The sequence below is a fragment of the Dendrobium catenatum genome, unplaced genomic scaffold (genome assembly GCF_001605985.2).
Source record: "Dendrobium catenatum unplaced genomic scaffold, ASM160598v2 fragScaff_scaffold_1608, whole genome shotgun sequence".
Classification (NCBI taxonomy): Eukaryota; Viridiplantae; Streptophyta; class Magnoliopsida; order Asparagales; family Orchidaceae; genus Dendrobium; species Dendrobium catenatum.
Window position 1 is genome coordinate 2,097,104 of NW_021320070.1, and position 19,650 is coordinate 2,116,753.

Below are 19,650 nucleotides of genomic sequence, written 5' to 3' on the forward strand. Positions count from 1 at the left end.
TTCCCGCCATGTAATGCACTCTATATGATATACATTTTTTACATCGACCTAAGTCCTTCCCCTCAAGGATCATTTGTAATCGATTGTAAGTACTAGTAATTTCATTCAGATTGGGCCATAACCTGTGGTTTTTTCTCATTTTCAGATATTTCCACGTAAAATCTCTGATGCCTTTTATGAACGCAAAACCTTCTCTTTTATCTGATTGTGTGCTGGATCTTCGTACAAAACTAAGACATTAAACTTTACATTTCTCTACCGCCGAAATATTCCAGGACGCAACAAGATTTAAATGGGAATTTGATTCTTAATATAGTATAATTAAAAAAAAAATTCATGTAATTGATTTCATGTAGTGAAATAAAGATTTGGAATTTTCAAAAAAAAAAAAAAATGGTGATGTAAATATTACGAAAAAAAATATAAAATAATTTCATTTTTTTTCGCCCTTTAAAATTTCAGGATTCACCTAGGAGTTTTGGAATATTTTCCTCGTATCATATAGGATATTTTCGTAAATAAGATTTGGCACAGGTTGTTCTAGCTTCTCTCACAACAAAACCAGCACACAGACAAGAGCATCTTTACTTCTCAGGCACAGTTCACCAGACCTCCGCGACACTACAATTTCTCCACGCACAGCACGGACCAAGAAAACAACCTCCGCGATGTCCGCCTTCCCGAATTCGCCGCTCCGAAGTTCGAACCCTCGATTTCTCGATTTCCTTACCAACTATTACATTTAATCGAAGGTATTGTTCAATCAACAGGTAATGCCGCAATCGTTTACATCACTCCTTCAGTTCCGGCTTTCTTCTAGTATCATTTTTCCAATTCTACTCTCGCTGCCAGTTTTTCTGTAACTGAAGTCCTAGGGTTTTGAGAGATATTCTATTTATCTTGAATTGATGAGCTAATATTTGCGTTTGTGCATACAGTAATGTATCGAACTCTATTTTCCTTTTTTTTTTTAATTAGAAACCTACCTCCTGCTCCGCTGATTTATGATTATTCTTATTGTATATACTTCCACTGAAGATTTTCGTATTGATTGGCTCGGTTGTGTGGAAGATGGATATTGCTTGTAGCTTTTGGCGCTCCGGCATCTCCAATTACCGTGTTTATTCATGTTTTAGCACAAGGAATACAAAATATAGGTCTAGTGCTGGGGATTGTAGTGTTGCTGGAGACGCTAGGTTTATCTGTCGATTACGGTCAACAAAGAGGGGAAACAATCATGTAATTCCTATCCAGTGCTCCGTGCATTGTTCAGGTTGTGGAGCACTTTTTTCTCATTTGAATGGGAGCCGGAGTCCTCTGGTTGGCAGTTCATGCAATTGCAGAAAACTTTGGAGGGAAACTGTGTGGTTGCAGTGTCAGAGAAATGACTCTTTGGCATATATTGACGGGGACGGTCAGGATCTTGACGTTACCGAAAGCCCTATGACGTCAAAACCCGATTCTTTGGCTGAGAGCACGGAAGTAGCATCAAGTTCTGGTACAGAAACTAATGGTTCGGTGGACAATGTAAAAGGTGACTATCAGTTGGAGGATTTTAGGGAATCTCTTCAGAAGGCTATGAAGGAGCTTGAAGTTGCCAGGCTTAACAGTATCATGTTTGAGCAGAAGGCTCAGAGTACATCTGAATCTGCATTCGATTTAAAAGATAAAGCAGAAAATGCTTGGAGAGATGTTACTTCTGCTGTGACTATGATTCAGGAGATAATCAATGAAGAAACTATTGCAAAAGAAGCTGTCCAGAAGGCCACCATGGCCCTTTCAATGGCTGAGGCTAGGTTAAGACTGGAAATGGGATTATTGGATCCCACAGAGGAGATATCAGTCTTGGCGGAGTCTTCTGTGCAGAGTAACGTGGAGCAGGACCTTCTTTCTGCCCAGGAGGAGATTCAAGATTGTAAGGATTGCTTGAATAACTATGAAGCAGATTTGATGAGAATACGCACAAAAAAGGAGGAGCTGCAGAAGGAAGTAGACAGGTTGAGTGAAATTGCTGAGAAGGCTCAGTTGAATGCCTTGAAGGCAGAGGAGGATGTTACCAACATAATGTTCCTAGCAGAACAAGCTGTGGCTTTTGAATTGGAGGTGACTCAGCATGTGAATGATGCAGAGCTTGCTTTGCAGAAAGCGGAGAAGGTTGCTTTGACAGCTGATCTGCTGGAGCAACCTTCCCAAGAACAGCTAACTGAGGAAGTAAACCCTGATGCGGAGAAGACTAGTTCAGCTGTTGTTGATGGCTCAGCTGTTTTAAGAGACATTGGACTGTCAACTGCTAGTGATGTGGCTGAACTAAGTCTGGGAGAGACACACAGCTCAGGTTATCTGTCTGATCAGAAGAATGACATGCTGAATTCATTTATTGACAAAGAATATGAAGTCGATACAAAGGTTGCTTATCAAGGAAAGAAGCAGGAACTTCAATCAAAAGATCTAACTAAGGATTCACCTTTAAGTGTTCCAAAAGGATTGTTAAAAAAATCATCTCGCTTCTTTTCTGCATCGTTCTTCTCTTTCAATGTTGAAGGCAAAGAGTTCACTCCTGCAACAGCTTTCGAAAGGCTTGCTGCATTTGCTAAAAAGCATGTACCAAACCTTGTTCTTGGGACTCTGCTTCTTGGGTTGGGGTCAGTTCGATTAGTATTCAGCAATATTTTCCTGTCTTCATATTGTCGAGTGTTAGTTCAACATATATTTCCGACATAGTTATATCTTTTTCCTTTCATTTGTTTGGATTGGCAGGACTGTTCTACTGAGTAATCGAGCAGAAAAGAATTATCAGCTGCTTCAACAGCCAGAGTTAATAACTAGCATCGAAGAAGTAACCTCAACTGCAGAACCTATGGTTCGGGAGATACGAAGGTTCCCTGAAAGATTGAAAAAGATTATTGCGCTCTTGCCACAACAAGAGGTACGTAATTTTTATTTATTTTTTTATTTTTGTTCTTCTGATTGTAAATGTTTTTCCATTTTTGTTAATTAGTGAGAAGTGGTAGATGAAATTTTCTTTGGATTTTTTTTTCATTTTTTTATCTTTGGATATATTTCTGTTAATTACTGTTAAACCTTTAAGCAGTCCTTAGGTGTTCAAGTTTGGGTTGAAAATTATTGAATGACATGTTAAGGACAGTATGAAATGACTTTAGTATTTGTTCATTTCATGCTGATGCCTGTAAGAGCTATTTAGCTTCAAAATTATGCTAACGATAGCATTTCAATTAATGGACAAAAGTCCCTAACAATTAATCTTTATTTTGCTAGATAAAGGAGGAAGAAGCCTCCCTTTTTGATATGCTATGGCTCTTATTAGCCAGTGTCATATTTGTTCCTATATTCCAAAAGATTCCTGGTGGTAAGTGAATGCAATTGTTTTCTTATCTTTATTTTTTTTTAGCATGTAAATTTTTTAATCTTCTGAATTTTTAATGATTAATGTGTTTTCTTGATCAATTGTTTCTATGTTTCGATTTATAATCTGTGCTATATCTCGCCATCTTTTACATGGATTCCTATCAGATGTGCTTGTAGTAGTATAGGTACATGCAGTTGTGCCCAAATGGTTTTGAAAAAAAAAGGAAAAATGTATTTCAGGATTTCACATTTATTGGATTTTTATGGTTTGCCTGGCATAACTACTTGTATCTTTCTATTTTTTGAACCCAAGTTATAACTTTAAGAAATTAAACTATGATCCATGAAAGTATTTATTTCTTTGGCTTGTATGGGAAAAATCAACTGTTTGGAACGAGTAATTTCAGTTTTTCTCACTGTGGGAACATTTACTTCTTTCTATTGTTTTCTTTATTAATTCTTCATTGCTTATTTTAATTCTTGTAACTAGATGTTCGTTTTAATTACTTGAACCATTTAAGGTTAAATTGTTAATCGTTGTAAATAGGTTACTATGAGAAACAAATTGGGATTGTTTAGTAGAACCAAATTTTAGAATAAGATGGCTAGTTTCATTTAGAAGATTAACATAAAGTTGCAGGGGAGTATGGAAAAAGATCATACATTAGTAAGGAAATTTTGTGGTGGAGTGAGAAGTCACAAAATGTTTTTATTAAAGAAATATGCTTTAAAAAAGTGACATAAATATAAATTTTGTTGATCTTGATAAGAAAGGTAGAGGTCTACCTAAAAAGACTTGGTTAGAAAATATTAGAAATGATTTTTCTTTATTAGATTTAAATGATAATTTGACTTTTAACATGACACAATGACGAAAAAGGATTCATGTAGCGGACCTCATGTAGTGGGACAAAGACTTGATGTTGTTGATCTTGATAATGAATTTAAGTAAACCAAAAATCTTATTTAGAGAAAAGTGAGCAAGCAAAAGTTATAAATTTTGATATTTTTAATACTAAGAAAGGAGAAAATAAAATATGTAAAGAATTATAGAAAGAGGTCAGAAATCTAGAAATTTTGATGAAGTTAGGTGCAGTTGAAGTGAGTGATGGAATTTTGAACATTTTTAGCCAATTTCTTGAAAAGCTACTATCGTTTTTCATCATTGTCATTGCTTCAAACCAGTCGTAAAGCCTTTTATCTAATGAGATCTACAGCTTGAATTGTCACTAGTGGAAGGAGTTATATTACTAATTGAATGCTTTAATATTACCAAATGGTTAAGTGTGATGAAATCAATAGGCATGCCAAGGCGTTTGTTGTGTTAGGAGTGATACAGAATTACAGACAAGTTGCTCTCCATGTATATCATTAGTTGTTATAGGTCCAATGGAAGTTAACAACTAGAGGATGTGCATCAGCTACTGACTGTCAAAAAAATCACCGTTAAGAACAATTATCCTCTTCTCAAAATTTGGACTTAATTGATTATTGAGAAATTTTGACCCTTGATCAATTTATTATTATAAACTTAGATGTTCTACTAATATACTATTAAACCGTGGAAGAGCACTTGTAGACTATTAACTTATATTAGTCCTCAAAAAGTGTAAGATTAATAGACTTAACACTAATATATTAGGGTATGTGGTCAAAGGGGAAGTGCTGAAAATAGACCCTAGCAAGGTAAAGTCAAATAACATATTTAAAGGATCTGTATGGGTGCTTGCAAATATGTGAGGGAAGCCATTTCTCTTTCATTACTTCTCAGTATTGATTTTCATTTTTCATGGTTGCTCCAGGGGTAGACAACAATTTACTTGGGTTAAGGGGAGCATGAGGATAACACTTTTCACTAAAACACCAATTACTTCTCAGTATTGTTTTGGGAAGCTTGCAAAAACTACCCAATAGATAATAAAGAATTGTTTGCACCGCATCAAGCAATGAAGCATAGGAGGCATTATGTGCCAGAAAAGGAGGTAGACTGCTACATATCAATAACCACTGCAGTACTTGCAAACTCGATCCAAGCTATAATAGGCTAGACATATGAAGTTGATGTGTTATATTGCTATTTATAATTATTCAATATAGTGATCAAGTATGAGAAGGGTGCTTAAAACAAAAGCAGGCATACTAATGCGGTCACTTACATATATACAACTAATCTGCTTATTTTGCATCTTTGTATATCTTGCCATTATATTATAAGGAGTTATAATCTATTGATCTTGAATTCCAAAAGAAGGCTTTCACCATGAAAGTTAGTCTAGTCTACCATATCATTAATTGGTATCCTAATCCTACAACTTGTCAATAAATTCACTTGGATTTAGGGGTGTATGTGAGCCGAGCTGGCTCAAACTCAACTCAATTATGAGCTCGCAAACCAAATTTGTCGAGGTGCAAGCTCAAGTTCATGTTTAAACTTGAGCGCTTATATTAAATGAGTTCGAGTTCGAATTTGATAAGGCTCAGCTCATGAGTTGGCTTGTATATCTAGTGGTTTATTCGGGAATTCTAAAATTGTTGGTTAATGAGGTAGCTACTGGGTTCCTTTTTTTTTTGGGAAAAGCTGCTAGGGCCTTTCCATTAATAGGACAGAACAATAAAATGGTTGTAGGAAAAAAAATATTAGTTTTGCAAAATTAAAATAAGTAGGTTGTAGGTTTCCTGATTAAGAAGGGCGTAGGCACCTCAATCCTTGTCTTTAATGGTGATCACGTCGACGCCTCCTTCTCAGAGCCATTGCATTTTACCTCAACCTCACGAGCTGACTCACAAGCTTGTTTATATTGCCATTAGTAGAGCTTGAGATTGGCTGATGAGCCGAGCTCGAGTGGGCTTAAAAAATTTGTTCTTGGCTTTTCTGGGAGATTTTGTGTTCAAAGTATAATTTTAAGAAGATAGATTTGATTGCAGATAAAACACAATATAAGGATTTTACCCTAATTTTGTGAGAACTTTATGGTTTGGTTCTAAATTTTTCATTAGGCGCAAGCTTTTATTATTGATTATTCCTTGCAGTGATGAGAGAATTTTTTATTAAGACTATCTGATAGGTGCTAAATACTTAGCTTAAAGTAGTTGCGATTTAAATTTATGATAAGGAAAAATCCACTATTATTGTCTTAAAGTGGATGTTGGGTGGAATGATAATAAATATGATCTAAATCTCATGATTTTGTCATCTTGGCTCATGCTAGATCTGGATCTGCTTAGCTAGTGTAGGTTGTTGCACACTTGATCAAAATATTTATGTTGGTAGTAAGAAATTGCAGGAGGCCTTGTCGACTTGAGGTAGATGTTTGTATAGGGGGCATTTTTAAATCAATTTTAGCTAACAATGAGCTTTGTAACCTATCACGTACACCCTTATAGACTGTATAATTTAAAGTTTTCTAAGTTGTGAATTATAGGGATAATTCATAACTTAAGACTCAAGAGTGATCGAACCATGAGGGGATATCTGGTTTTGACTTTGACCATAATTTAATGGTGGTATTTTAAAAGTGAAACTATATGGTCAGAGAGCTATAGGCATAACCATTTTCTACTATTTCGTAGCAAAATCACCTGATTAGAGGATACATGTCACGTACTTTTTGGCTTGAAATCATTTGAGAGTGATTATATTGATATTCTTGATATAATATTTAATCTTCGTAAGCTAAGGTTGATCTTAAATTTATAATACTTGATAAACTATTATGAAGAGTGGATATATTGGTTACTCTTTAGAATAAAGCAGTTTGATTTTTTTTTTTTTCAAAATTTTATATATTGTTTATGCTAATTTGGCTCCCAAATGATTTTCTTTGAAATTTGGGGGCATTTTGATAAAAAGGTTTCCTCTAGTTGAGATTTTCTATCCACATAACCATTATTGGGGTAAGATGTTAGAAGCATTTGCATTTGAATTTAATATCTTGTTTTTATGGTAAACCTCCTCGGCTATGATTTGTAGTAGCTATGCCCATGATAGTAGTAATCTCGTTGATTCCAATATTGTGAGGAGAATTAGACTTTAAAGTGAGATATAAGACTCTACCCTATAGGCAAACTGGTTTGCTTGAGAGTATGCATATATGCCAATGAATTTAATCTTGAAAGAGAGAGTTTATGAAGTTTCAAAGTCATTATATGCTTTTTGGAGCTGTTACACACTTCTTGAGGTGGGAAATTTTGATTTCATTTTATTTTTAGTCCACAAAGCATTATATGGTTTTTAAGTTGAAGCGCTTAGCATGCTTGTTGGAGCACATGCAGATTTTTTGATTTTGGGCAATCTAATATATTTTTTTAATGGTCCGCACGTGACTTATATGCTTTTTAGTATATTTACGTGATGTATTTGTATATTTTTTATGCCCTTGTACAGTTGTTAGTGCACTTGAATGATGCATTTTCTTGCTTCTCAGTGAACTTGTAAAATGTTTTTGCATAGTGCACTTACTTGTAAAATGTTTTTGCATAGTGCACTTAGATGATGCATCTCCACATCACACTTGCTCGCTTTTCAAGGCAGCGAATTTGGGTTGAAGGCTGTCTTGCAATGTTCTTAGGGCTTAAAATTATTTGGATTTTGAAATGTTTCCATGAATATCATGTCATTTAGATCTACTCAAAGTTTTATTAAACTTTAATGATTGCCTTTTGTCTGCTTGCATGTATGTGTTGCAGATTCGATGTTGAATGTGGTGAGCTCCATGGGGAATAATTTCTCCTCCTATAAATAGGAGTTATTTGCATTATTTTTTCCCTTTCTATTTCTTTATTAATAAATTATAGGATGAGTTCTTGTGTGTTCTAAGGGTCTATTTGGTGGGGCTGTAGTTTTTTTTAAAGATAGTTGTGAAGTTATTGCAATTTTTTTTTTGAAAACTAATATGGGTATTATAAATATATTCTTTAAAAAAAAAATTCAGTCAACAACCTTTTTATAGCCACTGTACATTAGTATATCGGATTGTAAAAACAATTTTATAATAAAAAAATTTTTAGAAAGTGGTGTGAAAGTAGCAAGAATGTGATAGCCAAATGAAAGTTTAGCTGTGATATACAAAGCAAGCCAGGGAGAAATCCGCCCCAAACAGATCCTAGTGTGCTAGGATTGAAGGGGAGGTTCCTTTCTAGCTCTTGTTGAGTTTTCAAGTCTACTGTAAGTTCTATTCAATTTCTATTATGTGTTCAACTTTGCTTCCATTTTCACAACTTTATTTTTTATTTCAAAATTTTATTTTAATTTTATGATTTTTGTGGTTCTATATTTGCTCATTTTCTTACATTCAATGCTGCATTTATGTTCACAAACCCTTTTATTCTGTTTTCTTTGAATCCCTTAGTCATCAAAAAATTTGGTAGCTTAGCCTACCCACCACGCCAAGAAAGTCTTTCATGGTTTGCGTCCTAAGACATCACTATTGAAATCTTTCAAAATCAACCATGCCAAGAAAGATGTGCATGAGATTGGGGTACTTGTATGAGAGATTTTGCAACAAATATTTTCCCTATCATGTTAAGAAAATAGTGTATAAGACTCACCCGCTGCGTGTGACTGTTGTCTACAAGTTTTTCTCTGTTGTGCTAGGAAAAGAGTCAATAGGATCCAAGTGTAAGTACAATAACTATATTTAAAACATCATTAAAAAATTAGCTTAATCAAGTACGAGTCTAGATGAGCATACGAATTGAAAATTTTAGAATTAAATTCATGGCTATCCATATTTTGATTTCAATAAACTTATAGTCATACTGATCAAGCTCGATTGTATGAACACATGACATAGAAAAATGCTCTGATCCAAGCCCAAATAAATACAAATCTAGAGCTGAAAGCATAGCTAACAATTTTAGAATATTAATTGAAGTAAGAAGTGATCTTCAAATTTAGCATGCTTATAATGAAGTCGAGCATCTCGATGAGACAAAACCAACAAGCCCAAGATTGCTCAATTACAACAACAATAAGGGACTTAAATGTTGAATGAATGCTTTATGATAAATGAATTAATACGGTTGTCCAATAGTGTTTTAGATTTTCTCTATATTTACGGGACCTGCTACTCAAAGATCTATAAATATTTTCCCAACTTTCTACAAAAATGAGGCATTGGCCTAAAACATCATTAAAATCGAGCTCGGATAAATTCAAATTGATTTGAATAGAGCTTGGATCAACTCAAATCATTAAAATTTGAATTAAATCAAATCAACTCGGATCAACTCAAATCGATTTGCATCGAGCTCGATTCGAGCCCAATTTTAACCTAATCTCCCAATTTAAATTCAAATTGACTTACAAATCAGGAAATTTAAATCAACAGCTACGATTCTATGGAATTTTATTCGTTGCGTGCTCTGACTTTCCATCAAATGTGGCAGTAGTAGGAAATTGACTAGGAGATCTTTCCAAATCCACAAAATTGACCAAAGAGTTTGCTTCCTGTGTGCGTCCAGTAGAGCGGAGGTAGTGTCGAGGGTTTTTGTTATGCTTGAGTGCAATTCGTTTAGAAGAAGGGAGAGAGAGTTGAGCGTGAGGGAGAGGTTGTCGAGGCCTACTATGTGTTTCTTTTCGTGTGTTCAGAGCCGAGAGAGTGAGGGAATGAGAGGCGTAGGCCTCCTATCGTTGCACGTGCTTTCCCAGATCTAGCGGCCTAAGGTCGTTGTTCGTGCGCGTGCTTGAGTCGATCCGAGTAGGAGTTTGTCTGTTGGGTTGTCATGCGGCCTTCGCTCCCTCAGACAATTTTATTGAAGGATCTTGGGTTGTTGTGTTTGATCCTTGGAGGCAAAATCGAGCTGTTGTTGTCTTCTTTCCCTTCAATTGAGAGAGAGAGGTCTCCTTTGCTGCTATTGCTCTTCCAAATAGAGAGTGAAGGCTACAGTTTGCTCTACATTCCAAAGTTCAATGAAGATCTAGTGCAGGCAAAGCTTCCTCCTCCATATACAACAACTCTGATGAGCTCGTGACAGTGGAGATGACACTTGTAGCATTTTGAATAGCGAGTTCCTTCCTCCATCTCCCCTCTTCAGGGCAAGAGCACATCGGTTTGCACGGTGACTCGCTCCAATAAGGTATAACCCTCAAAATATAGAAAACCTAGGTCATTTGACCTCTTAAATGTGTGTTTGACGCTCTAAAGCCCTTAGGGTCCTAGAAAACCCACATTTTGTTTTCCAAAACCTAAGAAATAAATTCCTATTTGCTATTCTCTTCGCAAAATTGTGAAAATCTGGTGATTTCCACTTGTTTGCTCTCACGTGAGATCCCAAGGAGAATGGCGACACACGTAGGGTCTTTGGATTGGTGTCCAACACCTTCCAAATGCATGAAATAGCATTCATATTGCATTCCAACACCGTCGCCTATGATCAAACCCTAGGTTTCGACTTATGCGTGTGAATGAACCGAGAGCGAATGAGCCAGATTTGCAACTTAGAGGTTATAAACTATAAGTGATCATTGAAATTTGTTTTCAATGATGGATGTTTTATTTGCTTAATGTGAATGAAGCAAATACAAGGGGATGATATGTAGATTTGGAGGCTTAATGTGAATGAACCCCTACGTGGTTGAAGGCTTCATTCAACTTTCACACACTCTCTCTTTTTCTCTTGGTTCATTCACACACAGAAGTCGAAACCTAGGGTTTGATCGTAAGCGCGGTGTTGGAATGCAATATGAATGCTATTTCATTCATTTAGAGGATGCTGGATACCAATCCAACGACCCTACGCGTGTCGCCATCCTCCTTGGGCTCTCACATGAGAGCAAACAAGTGAAAATAACCGGATTTTCATTGTTTTGTAGATAGTACCGCTGGTAGGAATTTTTCTTGGATTTTGGAAAACAAAATGCGGTTTTTCTAGGATCCTAAGGGCTTTGGTGTGTCAACCACACATTCAGGAGGCCAAATGACCTTGGTTTTCTAAGTTTTTAGGGATATAACTCACCGGAGCAAGTCACGGTGCAAACTGATGTGCTCTCGCCTTGCAAAAGTAAGATGGAGGAAGGAACTCGCTATCCAAATGCTCTGAGTGTCATCTCTGCAGTCACGAACTCGTCAAAGTTGATGTATATGGAAGGGGAAGTTTTGCCTACACTAGAGCTTCACTGAACTTTGTAAGGAATATCAAACAATAGCCTTCCCTCTCTATTTGAAAAGGTAATAGCAACAAAGGAGACTTCCCTCTCTCAATCAAAGGGGAAGAATGTATCAACAGCTCGATTTTGCCTCCAAGGATCGAACATAGAAGCCCAAGAGCCTTTGACATGGTCGTCTCAGGGAGGGAAGGCCACATGACAACCCAACAGATGAACTCCTTGAATCGACTCAGGCACGGGCGCGAACAACAACTATAGGACGCTCGATCGGGGAAAGCATACTCGAAGATAAGAGGCTTCCGCCTCTCGTTCCCTCGCTCTCTCGGCTTTGGACGCAGGAACGGAAGCACGCAGAAGGCCTCTCTAACCCCTCCCTCATGCTTCTCTCTCTCTCTCTCTCTCTCTCTCTCTCTCTCTCTCTTCGCTTGGATGAACTGCATGCAAGCAGAACAAAAACCCTCGACGCTACCTCCTCGTGGTTGAACGCACACAGGAAGCAAGCTCTTTGCTCGATTTCGTGGATTTGGAAGGATCTCTTGCTTGATTGCCTGCTCCTGCGACATTTGACTGAAAGGTAACGTGCACATGGAGCAAAATTCAAGAGAATCAGAGCCGTTGATTCAGTTTTCCTGATTTGGGAATTAAATTTGAATTTAAACGGGGAGATTGGGTTGTAATTGGGCTCGATTGAGTTCGATTTGAGTCAATCCGAACTGATTTGATTTAAATTGAGTTTAATTGGACTAAATTTGGGTCCAATATTAATCCAAATGGGTTCGACGGGGTTTAATTGAGTTTATCAGGTCCAATCAAACCCGATCGGGTTTTATTCGACTCAATCGAAGTCGAGTCAACATGAAAAAGGTGTCAACAAACTCGAGCCTGAATGAGTCGAGTTTGAGCTCACTGAGAATTAAACTGGCAAAGCTCGATTAAGCAGACACTTTACTTGTCTCAACTCATTTATAACTCTAGTTCATTTAGTGATAGAGTTTAGAAATAAAGAGAAGTATCTTTCTTGTTGCTAATGCTTTGCAATTACCAAATTTCTTACCTTTATCTATCCTAAATGATGGACTGATGGTAGGATTGTCTGATTCTCTGAGCTAGCTAGGAATCTTGAAGGATTAAAGATCAGTTGGGTTTACCGTTGGTGACTTTGGTGTGCATTTCTTTTATCATGAATGTTTTAGGACCCCATTGTTATTTCAATGAAAAGAAACATTTTCTAAACCCAGTGTATCATGTTCATATCAAGGTTCTTTGATGTACATATTTTTTATTAAGCCTCACGCTACCCTTTGGATAATGTTGTTTACCATTAATCACCAATTCATAATGTGCCATGTAAAATCACTGTGCATGGTGCAATACTTTTCCCTTTTAAAGTACCCTGACGTTGAGCTGCCTTTATGGGATGCTTTTCTGGCCAGAAAACTTAAGTTTATTAGATCCAATACTTAGCATGCCTGTATATGTTCAAGAATATTATTCAACAGGTACTCTCATATACAAGCACGGTTATATGACTAGGTCTTTCTGAAGGAAAGAATGTTTCATTCTTTCACTAGAAGTTATCTTGCTTTTAAAGAACATTTTCTGGAATTGAATATTTCATTTCTGCGTTCTTCACACTTATAAGTTTTGATGGGTTATCTCTAAGTTAGTCATGTGTTTCTGTGTAAGCTGACCCCAAATAGTTGGGTTATGGCTATGATGATGATGATGAGCTTCAATGTGGTTTTACTCTTTTTTCAATTTGAAGGCTCCGTGTGACCTTGAAGCTTACTTTCCAAATTTGATGAAGCTGCCGCTTTTTGGCTGCTGCAATAACTTTTCTAATTACTTCAAATTTTTTTTGAGAATCCCTTTCAATTAGCGATGCCCACCTTTTGAAGGTATTTAATATTGCTAATGATATCTCTATACCTGCTGCTGTACTGCATCATGTGCCCTGTTTTCAGTAGTGGCATTGGTTTTTATGTGTTATCTTCTGGGGTGCAAGATAAGGCTGTTGGCATGTTTCAGGTAGTCCTGTACTTGGATATTTGGCTGCTGGTATTCTTATTGGTCCTTATGGGCTTTCCATTATCCGTCATGTTCATGGGACAAAGGCCATTGCTGAATTTGGAGTTGTTTTTCTGCTCTTTAATATTGGACTTGAGGTAGTATACTGGAGTTTTCTTTGAAAAAAAAATATTGTGCCTTTCTATTGCTTCTTCCTTGAGAATTTGTTAGTAGAAAAACTTGCAAAATATATAATTCTCACTTTGCAGCTTTCTGTGGAAAGGTTAAGTTCAATGAAGAAGTACGTTTTTGGTTTAGGCTCTGCTCAGGTGACAAGAAACTTCCTCGTCTTATTGGTTTTTTAACGGTTTGCAGTATTTTTATGTTTCTTTCTTGTTATTGGTCATTTTCAGGTTCTTGTGACTGCAATTGCATTTGGCTTGGCTGCCCGTTTTATTACTCTGCTTCCAGGCCCTGCAGCAATTGTTATTGGAAATGGTCTAGCTTTGTCATCTACCGCAGTAGTCTTACAGGTGAAGTTTACTTTCCCTTCCTTGAGCTTAGTATATACTAGCATGTTCAAACATCATCCTGTATATCATGATTATGTTGTTTAGATTTCTGAAGAACGGTCCAGCAGCCTAGGAAAATTGTCATTCAAACAACAATATTTTTGCTCCATTTTTTTTGCCTTTTCCTCAGATAACGCTTATAAAATACTGTCCTTAGTCTGGAATTCTTCAGCTGAAGGCTGAATATACCCAAAGTTTTTTAGTTTTGTTGAATAATAAACTGTTTATCCATGAAGAGCAGATAGCTCTTTTAATTTGTGGACTTAGAACCATAGCGTACGTATTATTTCAAGGAGAGGGAGTGGGGTTCAGAAAGTCATTTCATCAAGAAATCCCCAGTTAAATATATACTTACCTTAATGGGTCAGCTGTCCGCATCCATTCATCCATTTATGTAAGTATATTTTTATTCCTGAAATAGAAAATAATTTACACTCAAAATTATGTCAAAGAACGACAGTTGATTCCCATCAGAAAATTTTTACACCCTTCGCATGCTGTTCTATGAATGAAAAACCTCTTAGAAGTGTCTTTTCGGATGAGATTCCTAGTCTTCCTTCCTATTTTTCCTTGGGAAAATGCTGAAACCTCCTTTGATATTTTGTGTATTCTAATTGGAACTGTGGTTGAATGTGCACCGTTGGTGAATATCGGGCCATAGACTTGCAAATTTCTATACAAATCTTACTAATTATCTTTCTAATTAATCTATTTCTCTGTTGACATAATTTTCATGTTGACTCGACTCGACTCAACTCAAATTGAGTTGAATCGGACCCGATCGGGTTTGAGTGAACCAGATCAACTCATTTGAGCTCCGTCGAACTCAATTCGACTCAAATTGGTGTCGATTCAATTAAAATTTCACCAAATTAACTCGATCGAGCCAATTCAAACTCAAATCAATTCAAATCGAGTTCGTTCAAGCTCAAATTCAACCCAATTGTCCCAATTTAATCTCAATTGATTTCCCAAATCAGAAAATTTAAATCAATGGCTCGATCTTCTTGATATTTGCTCTCTATGTGTGCTACTTTTCGTCAAATCCTGTGGTAGGCAATCAAGCTTGGGTGATCCTTCCAAATCCACAAAATCGAGCAGAGCTGGCTTCGTTTTCGAGTATAGAGGAAAGTCAAGAAAGAGGTCATTCGGTCTTCTAGCCTGCTACTTGTGTGCGTGCGTCCTTCTGAGAGAGAGTAGGAAAGTCGAGAGAGGGAGCGGAGTCCAGAGAACCTCTCGTTTTGTTTGTGTGCATGGCTAGAAGAGATGGACGAAGGCCCTCTCGTGCAATTTTCATGGGCAAATAGAGAGGGAGACGGGGGAAGAAAGCAACTGGGAGCTTCTTCTGTACATCCTTGGGCATAAGACAATTTCTCGAATTGCTTATGTAGGGTTTGCAAGACAACACATTAGATCTAACACCAAAATTGATGGTGGATGATTAAACTTGATGGAGGGGGAGAACATAACTCCACATATAATTTGTAGTGATCTATGATGCACAGACACGGATACGACACAACACGGACACAGGACACGTCAATTATTGAAAGTATAGGACACGGATACGGGTTGGACACGATATTATAGTTTTATATTTTAAAAATAGTATATAAAAATTAAATAAGTATAATTTTAAAAATAATTTAGAAATAATAAGTCATTTAACTAGATTTTTTGCTTAAAATGATTAGTATTAAGATGTCGAGAGTCAGGCGTCAATGTCATTTATCAGTCACCAAGAGAGAAGATGAAAATACCTTCATTGCCAAAGAGAAATAAAAATGAGAATATTCAATGAATGGGTATTAAGTGCATATGTTGATTTGGTGGTGGATATGAAATAAGAAATTTAGTTTAAATTTCGCCAAATAAAAGGAATTATCTTTAAAAAAATTATAAAATAATTAAGATACGCATGTCGGACACGCGTGTCCTATTTGTTTTTAATATTTTTTAATTGGACACGTTTTCGACGTTTCCGACATGTGTCGGAGGAGTGTCGGACGAGTGTCGTGTCGGATACGGTGTCAGACACTGCACGCCTCTTTGAGAAGAAGTGTCAGTGCATCATAGGTAGTGATCTACAGACAACTTGGATTTAAATTTGAACTCTAAATCTATCTAAAACCTAGTCAAATCTCATCCTAATAATTTAAATTCAAAATTGAAATTATCCCAAAGAAACTAATTGAGCACGATAAAACAAATTAAATTAAAAATAATAGAAGTTCCATCATAAATAGAAATTGCCCTATAAAGGTATAATAATTGGTCTGAGTTAGCTCTTTATATTTAAGTTTGAGTCCTAATATTTAATCTATGGCGGATTGTATTTTTTTGGGTTGGTTTGTCATGATTTCCATTGCATCAAAATGACTTAGATAACTCTTTTCATCATTATTTGTCAAATATTTTAATATTTTTTATGTCTGTAGAAATTCTATGAAAGAACTGATTACAACAGCCAAAAATGACAGATTTGTCTTCACTTTTCTTCTTTACATGTCCTTTGAGTTATAATCTTTGTAGAGAGCTAACATTCACGTAAAACATGCAGAATCATTCATCAGTTGGTGGTGTTTGTTTTTTTTGTTTTTATTTTTTATTTTTTATAATCATGTTACCTAATTCAGATGCTAATTTGGCTGTTTGATACCATTGGTTCTCATGAAAGTAAATGTCTTATATCTATACAATTGCCTAGCAGAAAATTTGAACTTTCCAGAAGTTGCTTGTCCTTTATCAGGTGCTCCAAGAGAGAGGAGAGAGCACATCACGACATGGTCGTGCTACATTTTCTGTTTTACTTTTTCAGGTATGTATTTTACCGAGTGATGAAAATATTCATTATGACTCTTACTAAGACACTATGGAGAAAAATGATTCATATAACCGATCTCACGTAATGGGAAAAAGGCTTATTGTTGTCGTCGATGATTATAAAAATATTCATTATATCATTACAGCTAATAGCTGTCACTACAAAATGTGGGGTATTTTGATTGTCATGGTTATGTCATGCTGAAAAAAATATGGTAAATTTTGATAGTCACAATTCCCAGAGTTCTGTTTTAATATTTACCTCATTTAGTATGATAGTTGCACAAATATTGTTTCAGATTTCTGACATTCTTCTATGCAAAAATAAGGAAGCGGGAACAATGTGTATTCAGTATATTATGGAAAAAGTTATCTTTATAAGAGAGTACTGCGACCTTACCTTTTTTTTTCTCATATTTTTTAATTTTACTAATGGTTATTTAGTACTTTATGTAGATCCAGTGGTTTCTAGTGACTATTTTATGTGGGCTTTTTGCAGGACTTAGCTGTGGTTGTTTTGCTAATACTGATCCCTCTTATTTCACCCAATTCATCCAAAGGAGGGGTATGCTCTGATCTTAATTCTTTCCAGCAATATATATATATATATATATATATATATAATATTTATCTATAATTTTGTGTGGTTTATATCTTTTAGCACTTTTGATGAAGCGTGTATTGAGATCTAGTGCTTGATGCACGATACCCATAGAAAGATTCACTAGGGTGCAAGGCAGTAAATTAAAAAAATAAGATATTGATTAAAGTTTTGAGAGCTTTTATAAGATGAATTGCTGAAACCTAACGGAAAACAATTGCAAAAGTAAAGATTACCAAAAACAATTATGAAGCAGCTTTGATGCAAATAAAGAAACCCTTTGGGAGACTGAAAGGTGAAAGAATCCTGATCCTAGAGGTGAAAAGATGTAATTGTCCCCAATCCTTGAAGCCAATGTGGTTTTTGATCTCCAGTTGTGACTGCACCGGCAAACACCAATTGACATTTACAATTATGAACAAATTAAAGAAATGGCACAAAGAAGTGGAAAAGAAGAGTGAACGGGTAAAATCAACAGAAAAGAGAAGAACCAAGATGCATCCATTCAAGCTTCTGCTTGAAAATCAACGAATAATTGATAAAAGAAGATATTGATATTTAACGAACATAGTTTTTTTTAAATCAACATGCCAAGGCTAAATAGAAAAGAAGATGGCCTTTCTATTTTAGGGCTAAGGCCTGTTAATGCTTCCTTTAAGACACCCCTAAAATCTAGCTAGAGGACTCTCAGGATAATCCTATCCAAATGTACCCTATGTTGAAAGTAATGCACCGGATGCTCACAACTTGGCATATTGTACTTTAGCCTTTAGGTTAAGCTTATCTCCAGATATCTTAATATGTGAATCTCCAATGTTGCAAGGTCCAACCTAGGAACGATTGTCTAGTAGCTAAGCAAGTGTTGTTAAATTTCAAATGTTCAAAATGCGTAAGTAAATGATAAATAATAATAAAATAATGATGACACGATTCAATTAGTTGGTTTTTATTTCTTTGAGAACTATAGTTCTGAATCTTTACATCACTTTTGCTTTTAAATTTCTTGCCGTAATGTAATAAGATTGCATGCTATTACCAATCATATTATTAAAATGATACTTAATGTGGCCAATTTTTTTCATCTACAATAATCTAACAATTTGCAAACAATAATTTTTCATCTATAATAATCTAGGAATACGTGAATATTAATTTTCTTCTAAAACAATCTAACAATTCTCAGACAATAGTATTTATATTTGTGTTGGTTATTAATTATAGATTTCAAAATTAAAGATTGGTTTAAATTTTTATTTCTTTCTTTATAACTGTTCTGTTACTTTTTATAGAATTTCATATCTAGTTTTTTACCTATAGCATGGAAATAAAATTCAATCATCTCTTTCCATTCTAATTTTTAAGATGGCATCAAAGCAATTAAGGTTCTACTTCATGTGAAGCAGGTGAGTCTTTCAACATAGAATCTCTTCTCCAAGTTGACGGGTTCATCACCAACACCGGATGCAAGTCTTTGTCCAGCAAGATTGATAAAAATATATGTGAAGGATCCTCTTAGAAAGAAGAAATTCACCTAACATGAAGAAACCCGTGGTAAAGAAGCTGGCAAATACAGTATTGAAAATTATCTCAAAATGGAAATCTATACCCAAACATGAAAAATTCATGATGAAATACGATATTGAAAAATTCCAAAGAGAACCAACAATAAAGATAAACTGCAACCACTCTCTCTTTACTTTTGTAACCATAGAGAGAGCAAATCGAAAACAACCAATTATTCCTAACAAAAGCTTATTTTAGAACACAAATACAATAAGCTTGGTTGCTAAAAAAAGTAAGTACTTATATGCTCTGATTGCAAAAAAGAAAACTATTGCTTAGATAATAAACGCGGGGAGCGTCAAATAATATGACAGGAGACGAAAGTGGCTTCCATTATTACCGCGCAAGCCATGAAATTATAATTCCCATATTGCACATAAGTCACCTCAAATGTGGCAGGCATTTGTTTCATTATTCTCTCAAAAGATCTGCCACTTCTTTATTTCTAGTGTCTTAACGTAGATTGCGGCGTACTATCAATCAGTAAATTCACTCAAGGTAAAACTTGAGTTGCTTATTTCCCATCTAATATTTGTCACTTTCAAGACTTGAACTCCAGGAGGTTGATTGATAGTGCAGAGATGTGTTTAGGGTTTTGTCTTCTAAATAAT

At 35.6% G+C, this 19,650-nt stretch overlaps 1 protein-coding gene across 4 annotated transcripts in view; it reads left to right on the plus strand.

The window, feature by feature from the left end:
* Nucleotides 1-504: 504 nt before the first annotated feature.
* LOC110099838 (K(+) efflux antiporter 2, chloroplastic) overlaps nucleotides 505-19,650 on the plus strand; it is a 65,994-nt gene continuing 46,848 nt past the window's right edge. The window contains exons 1-9 of one of the 4 annotated variants that reach the window (XM_020827129.2): nucleotides 505-770; nucleotides 1,039-2,642; nucleotides 2,758-2,926; nucleotides 3,277-3,367; nucleotides 13,502-13,638; nucleotides 13,750-13,809; nucleotides 13,894-14,013; nucleotides 16,802-16,870; nucleotides 17,375-17,440. In XM_020827129.2, the coding sequence (XP_020682788.1) occupies nucleotides 1,072-2,642; nucleotides 2,758-2,926; nucleotides 3,277-3,367; nucleotides 13,502-13,638; nucleotides 13,750-13,809; nucleotides 13,894-14,013; nucleotides 16,802-16,870; nucleotides 17,375-17,440 (2,283 nt within the window). In that variant the 5' untranslated portion in view covers nucleotides 505-770; nucleotides 1,039-1,071. The remainder of the gene's footprint in view (nucleotides 771-1,038; nucleotides 2,643-2,757; nucleotides 2,927-3,276; nucleotides 3,368-13,501; nucleotides 13,639-13,749; nucleotides 13,810-13,893; nucleotides 14,014-16,801; nucleotides 16,871-17,374; nucleotides 17,441-19,650) is intronic. The other 3 variants (XM_020827131.2, XM_020827130.2, XM_020827132.2) reach the window with 3 other exon arrangements.